This window comes from Ixodes scapularis, unplaced genomic scaffold, assembly GCF_016920785.2.
Source record: "Ixodes scapularis isolate PalLabHiFi unplaced genomic scaffold, ASM1692078v2 PGA_scaffold7__128_contigs__length_106722199, whole genome shotgun sequence".
In the NCBI taxonomy this organism is placed as follows: domain Eukaryota; kingdom Metazoa; phylum Arthropoda; class Arachnida; order Ixodida; family Ixodidae; genus Ixodes; species Ixodes scapularis.
Genome location: NW_024609882.1, coordinates 22,296,451 through 22,320,203, shown reverse-complemented (window position 1 = coordinate 22,320,203; position 23,753 = coordinate 22,296,451). Strand labels below are relative to the sequence as shown.

The 23,753-nt window shown below is 44.0% G+C and overlaps 1 protein-coding gene across 1 annotated transcript; it reads left to right on the top strand.

Moving 5' to 3' along the window:
- The first annotated feature begins 3,033 nt into the window (after positions 1-3,033).
- On the top strand, positions 3,034-22,048 carry LOC8052107 (thromboxane-A synthase). Its single transcript, XM_042286192.1, has 14 exons — positions 3,034-3,121; positions 3,790-3,886; positions 7,099-7,151; positions 7,236-7,332; positions 7,891-8,016; positions 8,643-8,877; positions 9,532-9,671; positions 9,733-9,859; positions 10,945-11,032; positions 12,510-12,618; positions 13,285-13,373; positions 17,099-17,239; positions 21,346-21,508; positions 21,813-22,048. The coding sequence occupies exons 1-14, from the start codon at positions 3,051-3,053 to the stop codon at positions 21,888-21,890; spliced, it is 1,614 nt and encodes a 537-aa protein (XP_042142126.1). The 5' UTR covers positions 3,034-3,050; the 3' UTR covers positions 21,891-22,048.
- The last annotated feature ends 1,705 nt before the right edge of the window (positions 22,049-23,753 follow it).

Sequence of the window (23,753 nt, the reverse complement as noted above, 5' to 3'; positions counted from 1 at the left end):
AACCCTAGTTATAAATTATAACCTGTATGATATGCGCGCACAAATGCAGTCACATGTTTTGATTTTTTTTTTTTTTTTTTTTTACTCGTAATCCGCAGATATGAAGCCCGATTCATAAAACGCGATTTTACATGCGACTTCGCAGTTGAGGCCGTCGAGAACCACAATTTCCAACACAACTCCCACCGTAATTTTTTTTTTCCGCAAGAGCGACGTTGCATTTGCGAAATCTAACGTGAAATTGCATCATATGAATCAGACTTCAGCCGCACTTGTGGGGCAAGCTCTTACCGCTCATTCACACTGGAAGCGGATCCGCGTTCGCAAAGCGGTTGCGAACGCGGTTGTATAAAGATCCAGTACAATTGCACGCGCACTTGATGTCATCGAGTGCGCGTGCAATTGTACTGGATCCTTATACAACCGCGTTCGCAACCGCTTTGCGAACGCGGATCCGCCTCCAGTGTGAATGAGCGGTTACAGTAAGGCTCTCGAGCCGCACAAAATCACTTGAAAGCTCTCCTCACGATTGCACTTAACGTAAGTGTGTACGCGAAGAGCCTTGCTGTATGGTGCACTCTACGAGTACTTTTTCTTTTTCCTCCGGTAGTTTAACCAAACTATTCAAAACTTAAAAAAAAAAAAAAAAAAGGTTAAAACTTTTCTAGCACCGACACTCCCTAAGCACAATTCAACATCTCTTTCCTTGGGAGGTGTCCTCGTCGCGGAGGTATTTAACTGGATGATTCGTGTCGTGACATGTACTGGGGCAATTTTTATTATTTTTTTTTATTTTTTTGCTATTTCGATTATATCGCAGCACCGTGACAACTCGTCCAATGACCCCGCGTATCGTACGCAATTACCTAGTGTAACGCGCTCTATTTATATCCGCGTTAAAAAAAAAAAAAAAGAACGATTGTGCAGAACTTATAATCATCCCAGCCGGTGCAACAGAGACAGAAACCGTTATCCGAGGGGATGAACACAACCTAATAGATTCATGTCAATTTGGTTTCCGTAAACATCGCTCTACCGAACTTGCTCTGTTAGCCCAAAAAGAACATATACTTAAAACTTTTGAGGATTAAAAAACTTACTCTCGGTTTATACGTCGACTTCACTAAAACATTTGACTACGTGGATCATAATTTAATAATTAGGAAATTAAATGTGTATGGACTTCGTGGCCAAGTGTCACTTGTTTTAAATTCATATTTGTCTTCCCGCGGACAGTATGTAGATATAAATGATCAGTCATTTGAAATAAAACCGATTAAGTCCGGCGTTTACCAGAAGAGTATTTCGGGGCCTTTAATATTCAATATCTATATAAATGATATAGTAAACGTAAGTTCAACAACGATTTTCGTTTATCTACGCTCATGATGCTAGTTTATTTTTTACCGGAGAAAAAGTCGCAGAGCTTATACGTGACCCCAATGAAATATTTAAAAAACTCGATAGTTGGAGTATAAATGTAATGCTCTAAAAATAATTGCCAATAAGACAAGAGCAGTCTTATTTTGACCAAGCAATAAATATGTCTACACTTCCGAAGATATTTTTTTTTTTTTTAATTCTTCGAAAATTGAAATCGTACCCACATTTAAAACTTTAGGTATTTTTTTCAGCAAAAACATGTCATGGGACACAAACACACAAAACACAAACACATCGTTTGTGTTTTATATCATCATAAACACATCTTGCCTCTCAAAAAAAGTTATTATTATATAATACATTGTTTTACTCGCATATAAATTATGACCATCTTATATCGGGAACTACTACATATACCAATCTTCAAAAGATATTTATATTACAAAAAAAAAGATATTAAGAACCATGCATTTCTAATGTTACGCTGGATTATAAAATGAACATTGTTTTTAATCAACTTAGAGTAATGAATTTTTTTGATTTATACAAATATCAGTTATGTTCGAAATATATGGTAGAAAAAAATCAATCCCAACATTATCTCGAAGACTTAGCAAACCTTACAAAAAAAGGTATATGCATATCCAACGCGAACTGTAGAACAATGGGAAGTACCATTTCTTCAGAACTAATTATGAACAATACGTTACACCCTTCCGACTACACTGAATCAGTTCAGTAGAGAAAATATAGAACTTAACAATGTGTCGGTGAGCAGCCTTACGGGAATTAATCATACTCGTCGCAAACCAAACCTAATAGAAGCTAAGTGTTGGTGTACTTATGTTGAACCAAAATGAATAGAAGAAAAGTGTTAATTTTTGGCGGTTGAAGTTGTTTTTTTGCCACGTTTTGTCTGCTAATACTCTCATCTGTTCAAATTGAATCTGCATTACATAATGCCACTAGTCAAATTTTCTCTCGTGTAAAAGATATCTTCGCGTTTTTATTTATTTCCTAATCATATGTAATTAATTTTCGTGCCCGCGTCTCAACTGATATTTAGGTGCCTCGGGATTAGTCAAGCTGTGTTACATCTTTTTTTTTCCCCTTTTCACCTTCCACGTGTAAACTGTTGGCGAAATAAAGTCATTTATTATTAGTATAATCATACTTTTGATTTCTAGTCTAGGTGGCGCAAGCTGCCGCCCATTATAAAGAGTGTACAGCCCTTAGCATCCGTCCATCCATCCGAGGACCCCCTAATGAGACGTTCGTTACACGTGCTTACGTCATCGCGGGAAGGTAGAATTGAAGCGCCTGCGCATGCGCAGTGCCAACAGCAGCGCCACCGCAGTGCCGTGACGTCACAACGTTGTGTTGGTCTATAGTATAAATATAGTCAATGAAAGCTTGAGAAACGTCAGAACGCCAAGCTCTGATTGGTAGGATTAGGGGGTATAGACTGTAAGGCTAGATGTCTTTCTTGCCCACTGCACTCGTCGAATGGGTTAGAACGTCGGACGGCGGCGGTGACTCCTCGCTCTGAAACACGCCTTTTACGATCTCGTGGCTGCAGCCTTCGCTGCGTGTCCCGCCGGATTATCGAGGAAACACGGAACGTCGAGACTCACCGGTGCTTCAACCTCTCTTCACCAAAGACGAGGATGGATCCTACGAAGGTGATGTGGGAGTTGGTGGCGGCTTGCAGCATCGTCTTTGTGGTACGCTGGTTCGTGTAAGTGTAACCTTTTTTTCCTTCGTTTAAAAGAAAAAAAAGAAAAAAAAGAACATTGCTATATTTGGGGACAACTTTTCTTGGCAGTGAAGCCTAAGCTGTGGGCAGCCGTGCACTCGCGCGGTCTTCTCTTTGGCCTTTGGCGGGAAATTGACGTCCCGTCACGTCATTTTTTCCCGATAAATTTTGCGGGGAAATCATCGTGGCGCCACGTGACTTCGTAATGTCGCGTGACGTCGCAGTGTCGGGCGACGTAAACCCGTTGCTACGTGACGTCACAAGTTCCCCGCTACATTCGGCGGGGAAATTTACGTGACGTGATCCGACGTCGTGTGACGTCAGATCTCGTGACAGAGTGACGCCATGTCATGCACGTGATCACGTCGTGTGACCCCCAAGTCACGTGACACGGCGACTTGAAAACTGACTTTAATTTTCCCTCTAAATTTAGCGGGGAAATTCGTGTCACGTGAAAAACATGACGTGAAAACCGACACGAGCGCCCGTAGAGGGTTCCCGCGTGAAAGTAGCGCTTTAAAATGTCGAACATGGCCGAAACTCATGTCAGAACGGTACCCCGTATAACTTGTTTCATCCCAACAAAAATACGAGCACTTCTTTTTTCTACTAAGAGTCGTATGTTTATCTTTTTTGCGACGTCCAAACAGAAAGAGGAGGCAACACTTCAACTACTTCAAGAAGCTGGAGATTCCCGGACCGGAACCCAGCATATTTTTCGGCAACATGATGGAGTTATACAAAAAGGTGAGCGATATCGAAGTCCTCGGAGGTGGCTCTTTGCCGCAATCGTAAGCGGTATTTGAAAAGTCATTAAAAAAAAACTTCTGTGGAAAAAAAAAAGGGGGGGGGGGGGGGCGGGTTAATGCGAAACGGCGACCCGAACAGTAAAAAGCATGGGGCTCTCCTGACGCTAAATAAGCCTAGACAAAGAAAGCCGCTTAAACTGTGAAGCGTGGAAAAAAAAAAAAAAAAATACTATCCGGTGTACGGGCGAAAAACAAATTATAAAAAAACATTGTTAAAAAAAGGTTTACATACGCAAAAAATTGTCAGTCTTTTCGTAGAGTGTACGCAGGAACTGTGGGTTGCTAAAGGAAACTTGTGCCGTCACTTTGAGCACGGGCTGAGCACTCACCCACAAGGCTCACAATCTGCCATGGCGCGTGTACGATCTACGAAAAGTTCCCATTTACTGCACGTATACGCAAACCACACACTGGTTTAAAACACATTCGCGATTTTCGTACCGCAAATACCCTCGCGCGCGTGTATATAGTTCGTCTATCAAAAAAATGGAGTGGAATTTTTTTTTTTTTTTCAATGTCCCGATTTTCTTACTTGTGCTGCGGGTGTTTTACGAAAGGTGGACAAATTCGATATTAAAAAAACTACACACCGCGCAAAAAAAAAAAAAAAAAGGCTTGTGTCGTTTTGATTCTAGGCCAGGGTTGTATTTAAAAAAAGATATATATATATATATATATATTAAAGGTCGGGATAATTAAGTTGCTAATTATTTTCGCGTAATTAAATTCATACATATTGAGTTGAAGGACATGGTTTCAATTAGAATCTTGCTGAGCATCATCGAAAAACACTAAATCAACAAATTGCAGAACTATAGAGAAAGTCGTAAAATACCGCGCGTGCCTTCTATAGTTCTACAATTTGTTGATTTAGTGTTTTTCGATGATGCTCAGCAAGATTCTAATTGAAATCATGCCCTTAAACTCAATATTTAAAAAATTAATTTCGCGAAAATACTTAACAGGTCAATTATCTCGAACTCTATTAATTTTTCTAAATCGGCCCTTGGCCTAAAGCCAAGACAACAGAAGCCTTTTTTGTGTGTGTGTTTGTGTGTGATGCGTAGTTTTTGAAATATTGGATCTGTCCACCTTTCGTGAAACACTGTTATACAGCAGGTACTTCGTCTATAGCATCCACTAGAGTTGAGATCGAGAGCGCAGACACAGATTAGACACGAGTGTGCAAGCGATCAGCGTCGTTCAGCTGGGCCCCCGGGTCGCTCGGCATCGTTATGGTACGTGAAGGCCGTTCACGCGTGCGTCGCTTATTAGAGAGTTTTAGGGAACCGTTTTTGCACACCCGATACGGTATACGATGGACCCTCCGGCACGAACTGCGCATGCGCTATACCGTAGACGTCTCGCGCATGCGCAGTTCGTACGGGAGGGCCCATTGTATACCGTCTCGGACGTGCAAACACGGTTCCCTCAAACTCTCTATTTTCTACTCCGTTTCCCGCCGAGTTTAAGAGCAGACGATCGGATGGAAACAATCGAGCAGCGCCCAAAAAATGCATCGTCGCGGCGTTCGTCGTCTTTGTGTGCTGGAGCTATCACCCAAAAGCACACACCTTTTCCACCAGGGCGCAGCCATCTTGAATGTCGTCACTTCCGGTATGCGGTAAAACGTGTTTCTGATCTCTGCACGCCGCTGGAAGATGTTTACGAAAAATGCGGGATTGTCACACGTTCTTATTTTGACTCACCTATATTTTCTCGCATACTGCAGGTTGAAATGCTTTATAAATTTTTTGTCCCGCATACCAGAGACGGAACCCACGTGACTGAGAACGAAAGGAAAAAGAAAAATAGCCAATCGCGCACAGAAAGAATCGTGGGATCAGGGCGTGACCGTGATTGGTTCAGCCGGTGATAGAAGACACATAAAAACAGCGCTACTTGATTAACTACGTGGGATCACAGCATCGGCTGCGCTGTGTCAGACATGGTGTGAAACAGAGGTGGTGTTACTACAGGTTCGCTCGTGACTGCGTTAGTGCACAACAAACCTACAAAAAAAAAGAGCTCCTGATTTACGCCTTTCCGCTTTGAGAAAAGAATAATAATACAGATTCAAGTTAGAAATAGACGGACATTCGCAGAGATAATCAATAAACGTACAAACGAATAAAAACGAGAGATTTATACGATTATAAATACAAAAGAAACAGCGAATAGCGAGTGTTCTTTTCCTTTAAGATGACGAATCCGCGCTCTAATCTGCTCGGCAAGCAGCGCGATTTCTGCCCGGATCCGCAGAGCAGAAAGTCGACTGCCTGTTTTGCGGAGTGTTATGGTGACGTCAGAAGGCTCTGATTGAAGGACAGTGGGTAGACCTCAAGGCAGCCTGCTTTGAGGTCTACCCACTATCCTCCATGGTGACGTCACCGGAACACCCCCCCCCCCCCCCCCCCCCCCCCCTGTGCGAGAAGCAGACGACTTGCTCTCCGCAGTTCATATGCCGGTCGGTGCTCCGTTAGGCCAGATCCTAATACCGCCGCTCCTGTTTACATCATATCATATATGCATCATTCATTCGAGCTGTACCGTGTTGCCACAAGCGGCCAATAAAACTTGAGCGAGCGAGCGAGCGTCATTTACTTAAAAGAAAAAAACTTCAATGAAATCGTCAGAGTATTACCCAAACATAACGATTGCTTCATCAAATCATCCCTCCCTTTGCCAGATTGTGACATATGCGTCACCTCATTATTTCTCACATTCATGTGTTTCTTTTTTTTACTTATATAGCGGAGCGACAGATTGTAACCTTGTTCATAGAAAGACTGACGTTCAAAGTGAGACAAACCCTAGTAGCTAATAGGGTGAAAACGGCAGGGCGTCTCTTCGGTACACCCGACCTCCAGCACGTGGTCGTTGCCTTCCGTCATGCTTTGGCTGAGCGCGAGCACGCTCGAGGCTCACGAGACACCGAAGCATCATCGAAGGCAGGAAGCCTCGCGCTGGAAGTGGGACAACTGAAACTCCTTCCCGCCGTGCTCGCGCTGTCAGAGACTGCGGTCGCTTTAACAGCAGCAACTATCTACCGGGCGAAAAAAAAAAAAGAAAAAATAATGAGGGAAAGCTTTTCTTTCCCTCGCCCAGTCCATGCAATCTAACAGTGAGAAAACTAATTCTCACTCGCAGACACCAACAGTGGCTTACAGGGAATGGATTGACAAGTACGGAAAAGTCGTTGGGTGAGCAAGCGAGTTTCGCACCGATCACTCCGACATGGCGAAACTGCCGTGCACCTTGAATAACCGACACTTCGCGATCTGCAGGTACTTCAACGGCTACCGACCGGTGCTGCTCGTCGCCGATCTTGAGCTCCTCAAGAACGTGCAAGTGAAGGACTTCCAGGATTTCATTGACCGGAGTGTGAGTCACCATTTTGCCGGGTCCGCCTATGCTGGCCCTACACACTGAGAAATACCGTGTGTCTGCTCTCCTGCAAAGCACATGGAGGTGTCAACCCCTGCAATCTACGAAGGCAGGTCGGCGATTGACGGGGCTGATCAAATGTTCAGACTTAAGAAAACAAAAGCAGTCTGCGTTGTGGCACTGATCACTGTGGAACGTCCTGCCCATTTTAAAGTGTTTTTGTTTTGTTTTGTTTTGTTTTTATTATTAGGAGCGGGCATTGCGGCTAAACCAATTTGCGTTGCAGATGGTTTTATTTAGCGTAATAATTTCAATGTAACAAAATTACAGCCAAAGATACGTCCTTCACCTTTCTAAGCATAACCTACTTTTACAAGTGTTACGGAATCAAAATATTTACAGAATGATTAGAAATGCCCGCTTTAGTCTCACCAAACCTTTATTTGTGTAAATCGCATCTCCAATGCAAAGTGTGGACACACAAAGGTGCGCCGTAAATAATCAGCGTAAGTTTTTTGTTATTTTTTTATGTTTCGTTGTTTTATTCGCCCACAGCTCCTGTTTCAATCTAAACGACCTCCGAGTCCCCAAAACAAGAGCCTCATCCAGTTGACGGGAAAACGCTGGAAAGAAGTGCGAAGTGTCCTCACACCGTCCTTCACCTCCAACAAACTCAGAATGGTGACTGTATTTATGTTGATCCTGTTCACATGTAGTGAGTGTTACCGAAGCATCGAATATGTTTGAGTCACAACGCCGCATGGAATTATACCCGGGGAGCTGAGATCCGCGGTAGTGTCCGAACGAACTTAACAATGCTAAGCAAAACTTGGGCATTTCTTAAGTTGGTACCAAATTCGCATCTAAGCAGGAGGCGTAAAACGTAATCCAGTCGATAGTGTATTCCAAGTTTTAAAAACTGACGACGCTACGATTTGCCATTGGCCGTACCCACGATTCCCCATTGGCCGTACAAGGAAGCCGCAGAGCGGCAGCCCAAAACGTGGACCCGGAATAAGCTAAAGCTCCTATGGGGAGAGCAAGTCGTCTGCTTCCTGCACAGGAGTTACGGTGACGTCAGAAAGACGCTGAGCTCTGATTGGCTTTGATTGAAAGGATGGTGAGTAGACTTCAAATCTAGATTCCTTGAAGTCTACCCACAATTGTTTTTCAATCAGTCAATAAGAGGTCGGCGTTTTGACACTATCGGAACCGGCGTGCAAGAAGCAGACGAACTTGCACTCCGCCTAGCTTTAGCTTCATCGGAACCATTGTCACCAACAGATATACTCCTTAATCCTCACCAGATGTCAGCGGGAGTCATCGAAACCATCCAAGAGCTGATGACCAAGCTTGACCAGAAAGCCAAGACCGGAAGTGAGTTTGAGATCGGCGACATGTACCAGGCACTCACGCTCGACGTCATCTGCCGGAGCGCCATGGGCATCAACTACAACCTCCAGCAGCATCCGAGCCACAGCTTCCTGGTCAGCAGTCGAATGCTCTTCAGCAGCACGTTCTCCATCATCGCCGTTCTGCTGAGTAAGCGTATCAACGTTTGGTCCTTCAGCGCATTAACTGTATTGGGAGTGCCAAGAACGTGGACGAGATACGCTGGCGTCGAGCATAAAAATAATGCGAAACAACGTCAGAGGTTCAAACAACATATTTTTTTTTTTTTACATAAAGATAAAATGTTGATGGCTATTAAAGATCCCTTTAATCGGCATTGCAATGCGTCATACACGCTACAAACGCCGGTGCGTGTGCTTTGGAGCAGAGTGGTCGAACAGCTAATTACCGCAATCTACAGAGGGAGCTCGCCGAATCTGAATACGACACAGTGCATGGCGTTTCGGCGCCCCCATCGCAGACCTCCTCATAGTTCTGTTCTCGTCATTTGCTGAGTTCCTTCGTATATGACAGTGATTCAGTGCCCGAGAGCACTAGTAAACAGTATCTATACTTGCCAAATAGTGTATTACCAATTACTAAGGAAGCCGTTGAACGATCTAACACGTGCATAAAATATATCTGGTAAAAAGCTGAGTGCACCGTACGATAGTTATGAGAAAATCTGCAATTTAAAAAATAAAACAAAAAAGAAGCGATTGCGCTTATTCGGTGCTTGACTTCTTGAGCAAGGTAGTTGCCGTAACGCTCTAGTCGTTTACATAGCAGTATTTTCGTTTACAGCTGCTTTTCCGGAATTGGAATTCTTCTTGAGGTACCTCAACGACTTCAGGATGAAGAGCCTCAACAATGGAGTGCATCCCTTTCGCGAGGTCCAGGAAAAGTGCAAGAGCATAGTCATGCAGCGCCAAATGAACAACGTGGTAACTACGGAAAACAATCTTGTCAAACGATTGCCGATTGATCGTGACCGTTTCAAAGCAGGTGCACCAAAAAGACCTGCTGCAACAGATGATCGAAGCCAAGCAGTCCAGAGTAGATGTCGGGAGCGTCACGTCGGATCAACTGACTGCTGCTGATGACAACGACCCTGAACAAAAACCAGCATCTCGTGAGTGACTCGTCGGAAATACGTTGTATAGAGTGATATCAGGAAATGCTCTAGCCAGTGGCCAATCAAGCGATCAACTTGTTTCTCCCAGTTCATCTTCAAAACAACAATAGAACTGACGAAGAGAGAAAAAGGTCGCAGACAAAGCTAAATTGTATCGTATTGAATAGGGCCTTAGCATAACTTTTAACTGGCTGACAAACAATCTATACTTAGTTTCACCCTAAGTCCAGATGTAGCCGACGCTAAGAGCTTATGTGACCACTCAGACAGCCTCAGAGGCGCAGCATCGTGGTGTTCGTCATGTTTCTGTACGTGTTCTATGGTCGCTGAACAAATCATAAACAAAGAAAATCTGGGGACTTGCACCTTGACGCTGCATTATTAATCCCATTACCTTGTAACGTCGACTGCGTCTGACTTGAGCTGAAATGAAGTATAGTGTCCTGTCGGCCGCTCCTCTGGCCGTCTGCTTACGAAATGCAGGGATACATGCTGGAGCTAGAGTCACTAAATAAGCTTATTTAGTGGCACTAGCTGGAACCATATACGCCATGGACGATGCATCTCGAGAGCTCTCCCATAACCTTTGAGAGAAACTGTGCCCTCAAAAGTTCGCATTTTCATGACATGGGCTGCATTTCTCTGGAAGGCACGAAGGAACTTAGTGACAGATGTTCCGAACCCTTAGCTATGCAGGATTTAGCAGCCGATCGGAAACTAGGGTACGGTCAATCACGCAGACTGGCTTTAGTCTTGCGTGCCCTTCCGTAAGCCTTCGCAGTGGCAGGTTTCCGACTGTGCAAACAAAAGGCCAACTCTAGATATACGAATACAAAATCCTTTGGAACTAATATAGCGCGGCGTATTCCAAGCATCTTATAATCGCTCCGAATCCAATAAAAATGCCACACAGCGCCAAAAAACGAATAACAAAACAAGAAGCGGGAAGACAATAAGCAACGTCATACGTTTCATAAATTACCAGTGATTTTGGGAAAACAAAAAAAAAAAGAAGTGAAGTCTAAGCATCGATAATGTCAAACCGAGTAACCGTGTTTGTTTCTTTTCTTTTTTCCTCCCAGAGCTTGCCAACGGGTTTACCCACAGTTCAAAAGCTGTTTTGGATGATGACGATATTACACAGAACGCGTTTCTTGTACTCATTGCTGGGTAAGTGAGCTTTACGTCTATATAACTCGCTTTAGTCACCGACCACATAGGTCCTAACTTAAAAGACAGCATATATTCTAAATAATTGCAAATAACTCCGACACCGAGGGAAGAGAAGGACAGTACAAAGATGAAGTCTCAAACACAACTGAAATTTATAGTATACAAACACAAAATAAACAGGAGAACCACCATTTTTCCACAAATAAGCATCATTCTTTAATTAATGGAAAGACGGCGGTTCTAGTCAACATAATTTTCTGTGAGTGCTCTTGTTTTTTTTTGTGTTGGGTTACTATGTAAACAGTCTACCGTAGAATACATTTCTGGGTTCTTTGTAAATTTACACCAGCTTGTTTGCGCTCTTACTTTTTTGCTCAGATACCAGCTAGGGTGTTTTAGTAGGTGCTCTCGACGACTCCGATAACGATGCCCAATACTCCGTCGACGCCTTTGCGCATGCGTCGTATAGTTAACGGTTACCGGTATTGACAATATTGGAACGATCTACTAAAACCCTCTATTTTCGTTTTCTTGTGTGATTAACTATCACTAAAGCTCCGTGTTTTCGGATAAATCCGAAAAACTCCGAAAAACACCAGCTGGTAAAATTTTTGTCGATTCGGATTTGTCCGATAAACTCCGAATTGTTATGTGCCCATGCCTCCTCCCTTTTTCTACAACAAAACAATTTTTTTTTTTTTTTTTTTTTTTTTTACACTTTGAGCAGCGCAGAATTAATGCTCCTGGGAAAAAGACACCGTAATTATATTTCAAGCCTCGGACAGTTGTCAAAAGGGTATCTTACGGCTTGTCTCCTCAAGGTTGGCTCAGGGAAAGAGGTCATCGTACCATTCGTGTCACGACAAAAGCCACTCTTTTGTATTCCAGTTTGGGCCATGAGATTTGGGAATTAGGGAAAGGAGAGGGTATGTTTCTGGGGTTAACAGTGAAAGCTATAGACCATAGAGATTGTATAAAATAGAGAAGAGGGGCAGTTGAAACTTCTCTATTACATCCTTAACCATGCACTCCACCACGCGCGGCCGCGGGATAGATTGATGGGATGACTACGAGCTTCCTTGCGGCTATCTCCGGCAGTTTATTGATTTTAAGGTATCGACGTCTATCGAAGCCACACTTGTGTGCGACTTCTGTCGTGGGACAAATTAGTATTGCCAATAACACCAACACCAAATTCAACTGAAGAAATCTTAATTGATACAAGCGCGTTTTATTTTTTATCTGGCATACGTTTGCATCTGCTTAATATTTATTATTTTAATAAGAAACACTGCGAAAGTAATCTCTGAATTTCGGAAAATTTGGGATTTACAAAAAAATAAACTCCGATAAACACCGAATTTTCGGTAAAAAATAAACTCCGAAAAACACCCTCCGAATTTCACGAAAAATAAACTCCGAAAACACGGAGCCCTAACTATTACGCATGATATATGCATTGCTTGGTTTGCAGTTATGAGACAACGAGCAACACTCTGACGCTGGTCACGCACATGTTGGTCAACTATCCTGAAATCCAGGAGAAAGTCCGACGGGAGCTTCTTTCTGTCATCGAACAAGACGTACGCTATCTCTCTCTCTCTCTTTCTCTCTCTTTCTAGCATTTAGCTTCTACTTAGCTCTGTTCTCAAAGATAACCGAATACGTACTCTCTTTCAATTGTCTCTCGTGGCCACCGTTATCTGTTCACTCGACAGCTTCCGCCGCCCTTCACTTACCTTTTACTGAACTCCTTCCCACACTTCAAGTTTACATGCATTGCACGATTGGGTTGCCCGTTTATCGGACACAAAGGAAGTCTTAAGACGCAGACAGCATTGTAAACGATGCGCCCCGTTGTTATAGCTGCAGTCGAGGACGAAAACACTACATAGATTCTGATAAACCAAGCTTGAGGTCTTGAGCTACGTGTCTGAAACTCTTCGTCCTTAATATGCGTAAGGTGGACTAATATAGTGGATGAACGCAATAGTTCTTAACAATCCTTGCTTCGTGAATCGTTCTTTGGCGCTCTTAACGGCTAATGACGCTATCTTCCACCTCATACCCTTTGCAAAAGTCCATCAAACACTGACACAGCCCTCGTGTCCAATACATCCTCAGAGTATGTCATCAAACAATCTATTGCAACCACGTAGAATAGACTGTATGCACAATTTTGCGTGGCCACAAACATGAGGTACAAAGGTTTAGGGTGGAGGTCATGCTAATTGTTTTATCAAACGCAGGAGGAAATCACATACAGCACCGTCCAGAAGCTGCCCTACCTCAACTGCGTCGTGTCGGAGACCATGCGTCTCTATCCACCCATCTTCGCGTGAGTATATACCACGTGACTCACCCTACCTCCAGTCGCGAACCCTGTAGATGAGGGGCCCTATGCATGCATAGATACATCGCGGGACAAATCGAGACCGAGTAACCGTGACACCAGAGAGTTTTCGTATATCGTTTTTGCCGTCCCGCAACGGTTTCCGGAAACCCCTTACGATACCCGGAGGTCTACAGTCAAGGCCATCGGCGTGCAGGCGCAGTAGCGGCTTCTTCGGTGCTGAGGACTTAGCGGAGAGGGAAACGCGGTCTACGAAAAATCCCTAACGTCGTCTGCTGCGATCGGTCAGTGGCGTGGCGCTGACCAATCGCAGCAGACGACGTCCCTGTCCTTTGGTTCCGCTTGATCCCACCGTGTAGCTTAGGGCCCAGGGTTCTCGAAACATTTTGGCTAAGGGACCGTATTGGGCACCTGTTTCAGTCTGAAGGGCCGTAAATTAGATGAGACAATATAAACGAGAAATTACTAAATACATAGGAGTAGACAGGCCTTTAAGCACAGAAATTTAAACTAGAGCAAATTTTCAAAAAGAAATGTAAGGTTGACAAATACATATACTTGATTTTTAAGTGCACTATTTTACTATTCGTGACATTAAAAATTAATTGCGACCCCGAAAACTTGCCAGACAAAGATCAAAGCGCATAGGAACTTTGTCATATTCACACAGGGCAGAAGACTTATGAAAATGGTAGATCAGATTGGATCATGCACGATACACACTATAGCGCACAGGATTTTTTTTTTTTTTTCATAGTTACGCAGACATTAAGCAGGGAGCTACAAATAGTGATTTTGGTGACGACAAGGTATGAGAAATAATATGCCGAGAAAACCGATGTTTTGATGCAGTTTTCTAGGCGTGTGCGAATTGAGGTATTGAGTTCGACGCGAATTCGAAATGAATAGTAGTTTTGGTTGAATATTATTGAATCGAATATCGAATAGTATTTTAAAGTTTTCCACTACTGAACCATGACTAAACGAAAACCCATGTGAGCTCGTAAGATTGTTCAAAAGCTTCCACTTGTTCAAATGTAAGCTAAGTTATTTTTAATCTAACTATATGTACAAACTGTGACCTCAGAACGTTCATTGCCTACATTTAAATGGCAAGTAAAGGATGCATTTGACATAAAACGAACTACAGAGAGATGCCCAGCTATACCTGATTAAATCTTCTTGCTATAAGCGAATATTCTTTACCAAAACTAGAATTCAAGAAAATAAAAAGACAATCATGAATGACGAACGTATGTTTTCACGACATCTATGCCATACCCTTGCAAAATAGGCAAAGTTTAATTTTGAAAATTTGGCTGTAGTGCAGATTTCAACATTCACAAATGTTTCGTTTCTTTTCACAGACACCGCGCGCGCGCGTCCACAACCCCACTTTGAAAGTGGCCTTTCCTCTTGAGAAAGTGACTGCAATATTTGTACTTTTGAAAGTGTTGATCCCGGCGGGTAAAGGCCTGTTCACACATGCAGCGGAGCGCTACAAGCATAGCGCTAACCTCGCGCTTAGAGCGTGCTGACGGCAGCGTTCACCAGCTTTGTATCGCACCGTCAAAACTGTTTCTCATGGCAGACGATAAGTAGCTGACGACACGTGAGGAGCGCTACATCAGCGCTTCGCTGCATGTGAGAACCGGCCTTCGCGCTTCTATACTGAGTGCCGCTGCACTGAGGAGAAGCAACACCCGCGGCAGCGAGCTCCGCGGGTGTTGCTTCTCCGCAGTGCAGCGGTGCTCGGTGAGAAACCCGCTCAACGGGGCTGATCCGCTACGATCAACATATCGAAAAATACTAATATCTGAGTTCAAATCGAAGCGAATATCGAATAGCGTCACAACAGTTTTCTCATTCTTTCTGAAATCTTCGCTTGCGCTTTTGGTAAATATCTCGTCGCAATTTTTTTTTTTTTTTTTTTTAACGATCGTTTATTTTTTGCGTCGGTAGCAGTGGGCTGCAAGCCGGGCGCCAATGTAAAGACCACGGCCATCCGCGGGCCCGGGTTTGGAGACCCCTGCTGTAGACCAACTCATGCTTCTGCTCAGAAACAGAATATGCGCACAAACTACGCTCTCGAAGAAAAAAAAATGGTTCCTACTAAGCTTGCGCGCCGCATTTTGCAACGGCTTCGCGAATGCGGTTCAACCGCCAGTGTGAACGAGGCATAATGAAGGAGCGTCCGCAAGCTCCCTTTACTTCAAGATCGGAATTAACAAAAACAAATCTCCGTCCAAAACCATATACGTCTGGGCACATTGGGTAGATATTTGTCCTATGTGGGAAGCGGATTTTCACAGTTCTTACGTTGCAATCTGCATAACATAGAAGCGTCCCCTAGTGCCATGAGTACCAACTCAACGTACTGAGGTAAATTAGCGCCAACACAAGGATGGGAAGAAGAATGGGACAAGACTTATGCAGGTTTTTTTTTTAAGTTTTACAGATTTATTTTAGGAAAGCCGTGAAAGCTACATTTATGCGGTTTTAACAGGTCAGTTATATGGCCATGGGGACATAGTGTGGTGCCTAACCTTAATGATCAGTCGAATAATTAAGTAAAATTTGTTAATTAACCTCTTATAGCGAAAATAGGCATGCGGTTCCAATTAGAAGCTTGCTGAGCGTCATCGAAAACCACTAAATTAATCATTTTCAGATAATTTGAACGCGTTAGAAGCGTAGTACTGCACTAAAGTTACCACTCGTTGAGCAAGTACAAGGCTAGCGGTTGCGGTAAGGCACCCGCGCGATTTTTCCGTCTCATATCATAGCCGCAGCACTGTACCTGTTGCACGAGTAATGCCTTTAGCGCACCAATAAGCTTCCCACGTGCTCAAAGTATTTCTAAAAATTATTTGTTTAGCAGTTTTCGATGACGCTCAGCAATTAAGTTTCTAATTTGAACCGTAGGTCTATTTTCACGAATTTCGTTAAAATTTATTAATTAACAAATGTTACTTAATTAGCCGACTGATCGTTATGACTAACCCCATATACCATTCCCTCTGGCCGTTAAAATTACCTGCACAAACAGCATAAGTGTAGTTTTCACGGCTTCTTTTTTTTAACAAATTTCTAAAAAAATTTGAAAAAGAAACTGTATATAGTAATATCTTGAATTGCGAGTTCGCCCTTTGGCCTGTCCCGTTCTTCTTTTCATATTTATGTTTGGGCTATTTTACCTCAGCATGTTCAGTGTGAACCGACTATACACTCTAAAAAAAGCCCGTGCGTCTCCTTTCCCGCACAACACTCGGAGAGCCAATCAGCGCAACTTACGGAGGCAGTTCAGCGAATGACGATGCCGAAACATATGTTGAGACCAAAAAACGCAGTCTGAGTTGTGACATTCAGCAATGCAAGCCTGACGTTTTGCATTGCTTAATGTCACAACTCAGACTGCGTTTTTTTGGTCTAAACATATGTTTCGGCATTGTCATTCGCTGAGCTGCCTCCGTAAGTTGCGGTGATTGGCTCTCCAAGTGTTGTGCGAGAAAGCAGACGCAAAGGTGTTTTTTAGAGTGTAGCACCTTATTACAACACCAACTCAAGCCTCCGAGATCTCGTTTGCATTTGTCTCGAAGAAACTGAAGACAATACAAACAACTTGTCGAGACCCGTGACATTAAGAGAGACATTTTACTCCCGAGTTTCGCCGACAAATATAATACGTGTTTTCATTCGCTCCTCCGCAGGTTTGTCACGAGAGAGGCGGTGGTGGACAAGCAGTACGGCAAGCTCAAGATCCCCGCGGGGACGGCAGTGATGGCCGCCATCGAGTATATCCACCGTGACCCGGACAACTGGAAGGACCCGAACATATTCGACCCTGACAGGTGCAGTAGTCGGCGTCAGCAGTCACTCCTTTCAGTAGAAGTGCAATCAGATACGCGACTGCAGTAAGATGCGCCTTTTGGAGCACTTGGGATACTGATGGCAATATGCACCCTTCCAAAACCTCGTAAGGTCAATCCAAATACGATATAGCTTCGCCAATACTGGAAACTCCTCCGAAAACACATAGAAGCGGCGGCGAACGTGACAGTGGCGCCTCTAGCGGACTCGGAGTCTACGGAAGCAGTCGACGCAATGGAAAAGTATAGGCTCCGCGACGTCCTCGAGCATTACAAGCCCCGTTTCGTCACCCTAACAGAAGAAACAATTTATTACGGTCAGTCCGCTTGCAAAGGGGAATCCACTGATCGCAAATGCAACGACAATCGAATAACAACGCGCGCATAAACAAAGATAGAGCAGTTTATTTAGCGATCTCGAACGCCTCTCAGGAGGTCACACGCGTTTGAAACGCGTCTGGGAAGCGGAAAAAACGGCGTTTAGCTACTCGAACTACGTCGTAATCATTAAACATGCAAAAACGATATGTTAATATTACCAGAGCAAGCGCACGAGCTGCTGGAGCATAAAAACAAAACAAAAAGTAAGGATAAAAATGACCGTGCGAACACTTACCGAACTTTGCAGAAAAAATGGTGTCGCCATTCCCGACGAAAATAAAAAGAAACGGGAAAGAGAAGCGAACAACGGCGAATAAAACAAAGAAGCTAGCAGAAAACTATTTCAACGACGACGATCGTTGCGGCGCTTATAGAAAAAAAGAAAGAAAAATGGAAAGCAGCAAATGAGTAGCTGGTGGTCGCTACCGGTGTTGAGTTCACGACAAACAAAGCGGAAGCAACAGACGAAACTAATGAAAAAAGAAGAATGCGTCCCTTTTTTTTCAGCTGCTTGCTATACATTTCTTTATTTGCTTTCGCGGCGTAGGTACGAACTAAAAACAAAACAGGGGAAATAAATAACGTAGTGCAGCTCACACTGCCCGCTAAAAAAGAGTCGCAGAAATGTTTTGGTCGCAGGCAGCAATCTTCTATATGTGCTAGCAGTGAGTAACCTTTTTTTGCTTTCGAATTTCTTTTTCCAGTGACTTTGGCGGGTTGTTCGTTCGCTCGCTTGACGAAGCAGTTTAAAAGTGCATTCAAGTACTTGTTGACGTAGGTGTCCGTAGGTTGACGTAGGAAGCAGAAGAAAGATTTTCCACCACATCGCACAAGCTTGTTCTTGCGATGGTAGGCAGCACACAGCATGCCTGTCATCTCTAATTATGCTCTGGTGTATGCTCGAATGCGGCCGGTTGATCAACAAACGATGACCCGTAGCAGACGTGCCGGCCGGATGACACAAATAAAATTCGAATAAAAATGTATAACGAGCTTACATTTCCTAATATATTTAATAAAATAAAAAAGCACATATGACGATTTTGGATTAGAAACTCAATCTAAGGCGAAAATAGGAGGTCATCGCAGACGACAGTGGAAGAAAACAACAACAACAGCAAAGTTGCAGACAGCCCTCAAAATGCCCGGGCCTAGCACAGACGAACCAGGGGTAGTAGCGCCGAAGCGAAGGAAAGGGAGTAAAAGCTAAGCCAAACAAAGCAAGGATACACAATGGTTTACACGTCGGGCAAAAAAAAAAGCAGAAAGAAAACAAAAAATATACACAGCAACATATAAGCAGGAGGAAGAAATAACGCGGCAGAGTGGCGTCGCCTCAAAAATATAAAAGACTCAAAAATGGAAAAAGTGGAGACAGTTCAACGGGTGTCGGCCTTTGTCGTAGAAGAAGCAGCGAAGCAGAAGATGTTGGTCGTCCCCGCGCTAACAATCGGAATTTGTGCACTGAAAATAACGTAGCTGAAATCACCTTTTTCGCGGGGCTACGACGCTCTCCCCTTCTATCTTTCCAAGCGCGAGAAGTCTGCTTTTTTCGTAACTCCACTTTTGTTAATCTATAATCCCGTCAGATTTGCATATGCACAACGACTTCTTTCGGAGCCTACTGACATCGCCGTAACGTACGTGGTTCAAAATTGACTTCTGCTTCTTCATCCGAGACGATCTTAACGGGATTAGCCAGCTCGCCTGTTCGACGAAACGGTTATAAGCAAGACATTCATGAGAAATGGGAATTGCAACGACAAAACGAATTGACTGATAATAACAATAACGTTGAAACGAAGCTATGTTCTGAAATGTTTGTACATTTCCCTTTTTCACGAAAGAGCGTGAAGGCATACATCCGTGTTTTGCTTGGCTTACATAAGTTGTGACAGAATGTTTTCTTTGGGAGAACTCCGAAATCGCGCCCAGAAAGCTGTAACATCTTTCCCACGCGAAGAGAATGTCCTTCACTCATGAGCTGGCACCCATTTTTTTAACTTTCAAAGCTGCGAATGCCCATGACAAGTTTTTTTTTGTTGGTCACCTCGCACGGAGATAGACAAAACCAATGCATTTTGGAGAATTTGTCTGCTAGCGGAGTCTCCGAGCTCGCCAGGGGCGCTGCAGTCACTTTTCGCCTGTTTTCCGCGGGAGTTGCCAGTATTGGCTTCCACGGTATTTGGTCAATCTGCTTCCAAAACGTTATGTCACAAGACGTAGTTCAAAGAACTATACGACGTTCCTCGATAGAGACCGAGGCGAAAATGAACCGTCATGAAGCAACCAAAGTAGAAGAAACGGGAAAGTAACTGTCTTCCACTACCACTAATTTCTATGGCACCCGCGAAAATACGCTCAAGTGCAGGATGTAATCAAATTCGCTGTCGTGTCCGCCGACTTTGCAGTACTTTTAAATATTTTTTTCGCACTAACTTCGCTATCTTTTTTTTTTTTTTTTCGAATTATATTGTTGTTAATGTCGCGCTCGAGGCATATAAATCTGACCTTAAAATCTATCGATTTATTCGAGGTTTACTGTACTATCTAGAAGATCAATGTTGCTTGGATGCTGGTCCCTCAAGCCCGCTAGACACCATGGCAGCGGCGTAAAGGATAAGCCCTCATCGAGGTACAAACGGCGAGCTGCGTCTATAGAATTTCAGTCGGCTGTTGCGATTGTAGAAATAGTCCGAGTCGGGATGCAAACGGTGGTGAATTGTGCGTTGTCATCTGTTTCAAATGAACTTCTGTGTGAAAATCCCCCGACGCGTTTCACCAAACTAGAAACCCTCGCGTGGAACGCCATGAGTGACTCTTCTCCCAGCAGAAGTTTCGCGTGTAACGGAGGCTCCATCGGAGATATGACAACCGTCTATCAGCATAATCCAGAGTTGGGTAAAGTGCATCTAAAAAGTACTTAAAGTAAGGTACAACGTTATTGAGAGGTCATGTACTTCAAGTAGGAAATACACCGGTCGCAATATACTTGAAGCAAAGTACCATAAATGCAATGTAATTTCAATGTAAATTACACTAGTGCTTTTTAGCATAATCTCTCATCGTTCCCCTTTATTCCCCCATGCATTTTTTTTTCTTTCTTTCGTTGTTTTTTTTTTTTTTTTTTTTGTGTGTGTGTGTGTGTGTTGTGTGCGGCGAATGTTGGATGGGGGAGTCAGACCCGTAGCTTCCGCAAATAGTCCTCTTACGGCCCCCTCCTAAGTATTTGAATCTCCTCGCACGCGCTGACCTAGTGAGAAGTGAGAGTTCGAAATGCTGCGGGAAAGCCGCTCCCAGTACAAACGGAGCGATGCATCGTCTGCTCGCGTTTCTGGTGAGAGTAAAATATCCATTCCAGCATTTCTTCAGAGTTGACAAAGCATAATTTTGAGACACAAATTTGAACGAGACCAAATTTGGGCAATGTATACTTTAAAGGCCCCTGAACAAAGAAAAAAAAAAAGATTTTCTTGAACGGTGGGTTTTAAGCTTTTGGCAAAGACTGTACATACTAAAGAATGTACTTCAAGTAGAATACAAGTCTCCTAAAGCACAATGGACGTGAAGTACTGTCCAGCACGGGCATATCATAAACCCTAGACACGACTAAATAAAATAACGGCTAGGCACGACAATGCCGCGGACCAGGCGGCAGTTCCTGGCGACGTTATCGAATCGGTTCTCGCCCCTGCGTTCCCCTGCAGGTTCCTGCCGCAGAACAAGCACTTCGACCCGCTGGCGTGGCAGCCCTTCGGGGCGGGACCCCGAAACTGCATCGGCATGCGCTTCGCCCACATGGAGCTCAGGCTCACCCTAGCCAACGTTCTCCGCAAGTATCGACTCGAGGCCACCGAAAACAGCGACGTGGTAAGGCTCTCCCAACACCTCCTATAGATGATAAGGCCGGGAGCGGTAGGATTTCGACGTCACCAAGCGGAGACCAGTGCGGGGTACATGATTGTATAAGAGAGCTTCGTCTGCGTACCGATATGAGAGTCCTGCTCAACCAGTGAGAAGACAAGCACCAGGCAAAAGTTGTACCGATGTTGCTGTTGTCGTTGTTGTTTTTTAATAATGATTTTGTATTTTAGGTATTTGTGGACTGCTTCGATATAGCTGCTACGTGCTAAATCTGCCATGGAATTGACTTACCTTTTGTTTTTGTGCGCAGGATCCGCCCCAGATTGATATGAATCCGCTCGTGCTGAGGATCAAGAAAGGAGTGAACGTCAGGGCCGTCCGCCTCTAAAGAAGGAACCACACTCCCGTGTATATACGTGTACAGCCTACGGCAACTCTGTTCTTATTTAACCCTTGTACAAAGTCAGGCAACACTGATCATCATTGTGTGTCTTAAAATATAAACGTTTTTTTTGTGGAAAAACAATAAAACCGTGTTTGTTATTTCGTCTGTGTGCCATCTCTGTTGGGTCACAGATTTTGTTGTGCGCATTGTTGTATTGTTGTATTCTTATAAAAATTGTTGTGTTCTTATTTTTAATTCATGTCCTCACCCCCGGTTTAAAAAGATAAAACAAAATATATATATATATATATTTTTTTTTATTCTCGTATGTCTAAATGATGCCAGTGGAGAGTTGCGCCAAAACATCCAATGTCTTTTTCTTTATTCCTATTATGAACAAGCTCAAGTACAACAACATGTAGGGTCCAATAAAGACAGTATACATACAGAGAAAAAAAAAAAGAAGAGGACCCATACTTGGGCGCCAGCGGCGGCAATAGAGTCAAAGTTATAGGTGCCGCGAGCGCTCGCTCGTCTTGAGAGCCGATCGACCTAGTGCCACTAAATAACCTACGCTTCAGAGCAGTGGCGTAAATCGCTGGGGGATCAAGGAGGTCCCGACCCCTCTCTCCCCCCCCCCCCCCCCCCTGAGATTTTGCCTTCGAACAGCCTTTATTTTGACCTTATTTTGACCTGCTTCAAATTTAATGTCAACATGCCGTCACCATTCCGAAAGTCAACTTGAAGTTCCAACTCCTCGCAGACACAACGAAAACAATAGCATCCATTTGAGTGGTTCGAACGGATCACTAGAGCCACGAGGTTATGAAGAATGAGCGATAATGCAGGCGACTCAAAATGCCCTCGTCGCCTTCACTGTGTCTTTCAAAAAGGGAGGCGACGTATCTAGGACCAGTTTCTGGTCTGAGCGAGAGCCCCGCGAGCTTTGGGTGCCACTTGAGCTCTTTACCGGGCCGGCCCTCACTTTTTTGTCGGCTTTTCTCCCCAATTTTTTGTCCTCGTTTTTCAGTTTTCTGTCGTTCTCAGTCACGTGGCTGCCGTATCTATTAAGAAAAAAAAAAAACATTTCAGCTTGAATTATGCGAGAAAATATAGGTGAGGCAAAACAAAACAGATCTAGCGGCGTGGAGAGATCAAAACGATGTTTTACCGCATACCAAAAGTGACGACATTCAAGATGGCTGCGCCCTCTGGAAAAGATGTATAGATGTCCCATGCCGTAATTTAGCATTAATAGAGGTGCTGTCGCAACAAAGTGGTCAGTGGCGTCACTAGGGTCAGCGGCACCCAAAGCGGTGGACCGCAGCGACCCCCCCCCCCCCCCCCCCCCCATGGCTCGTCGCCCGCCGCAAGACCTCCTGGAACTCTGCACCCGGGTCGGTCCGCCCCCCCCCCCCCCCCCCCCCACCCCCCCCCCCCCTTTGTGACGCCACTGACTCTGGTATAGCAAAAGTGGAAAACGTCCCCGCTCGCTTGCACCTTTGCAGACCATTACAATGATCGCCATAATCCAAAACCAGCTGAGGCTAGGAGGAATGAAACAACAGACAACACAGTACAAAATCTCTAAAAAAAAAAACTTTATTCGCAAAAAAAAAATTACAAGTTTTTTTTTTTTTTTTTGGGGGGGGGGGGAAACGTGTTTGGGCTATTTATTAATAGCCTTGTAACCGTTTGGGGATCGGGCGGCTTTAGAAAAGAGGTGAAATGGGCTAAATTAATAATAATAATAATAATAATAATAATAATAATAAAATCTTTATAGTGGTACTGTGGGGTGTCTCGCAAGGTTAGGCAGGCAGGGGACTACCTCTGCAGGCTTTTTTTTTTTTAATTTTCATTTTG

Excerpts from the sequence above, each read along its gene's own strand:
- LOC8052107 (XM_042286192.1), top strand. The coding sequence starts at position 3,051 with ATGGATCCTACGAAGGTGATGTGGGAGTTGGTGGCGGCTTGCAGCATC. Across the intron at positions 8,878-9,531 it reads CATCATCGCCGTTCTGCTGA|CTGCTTTTCCGGAATTGGAA; the intron begins GTAAGCGTATCA and ends TTTCGTTTACAG. Across the intron at positions 9,672-9,732 it reads AGCGCCAAATGAACAACGTG|GTGCACCAAAAAGACCTGCT; the intron begins GTAACTACGGAA and ends GTTTCAAAGCAG.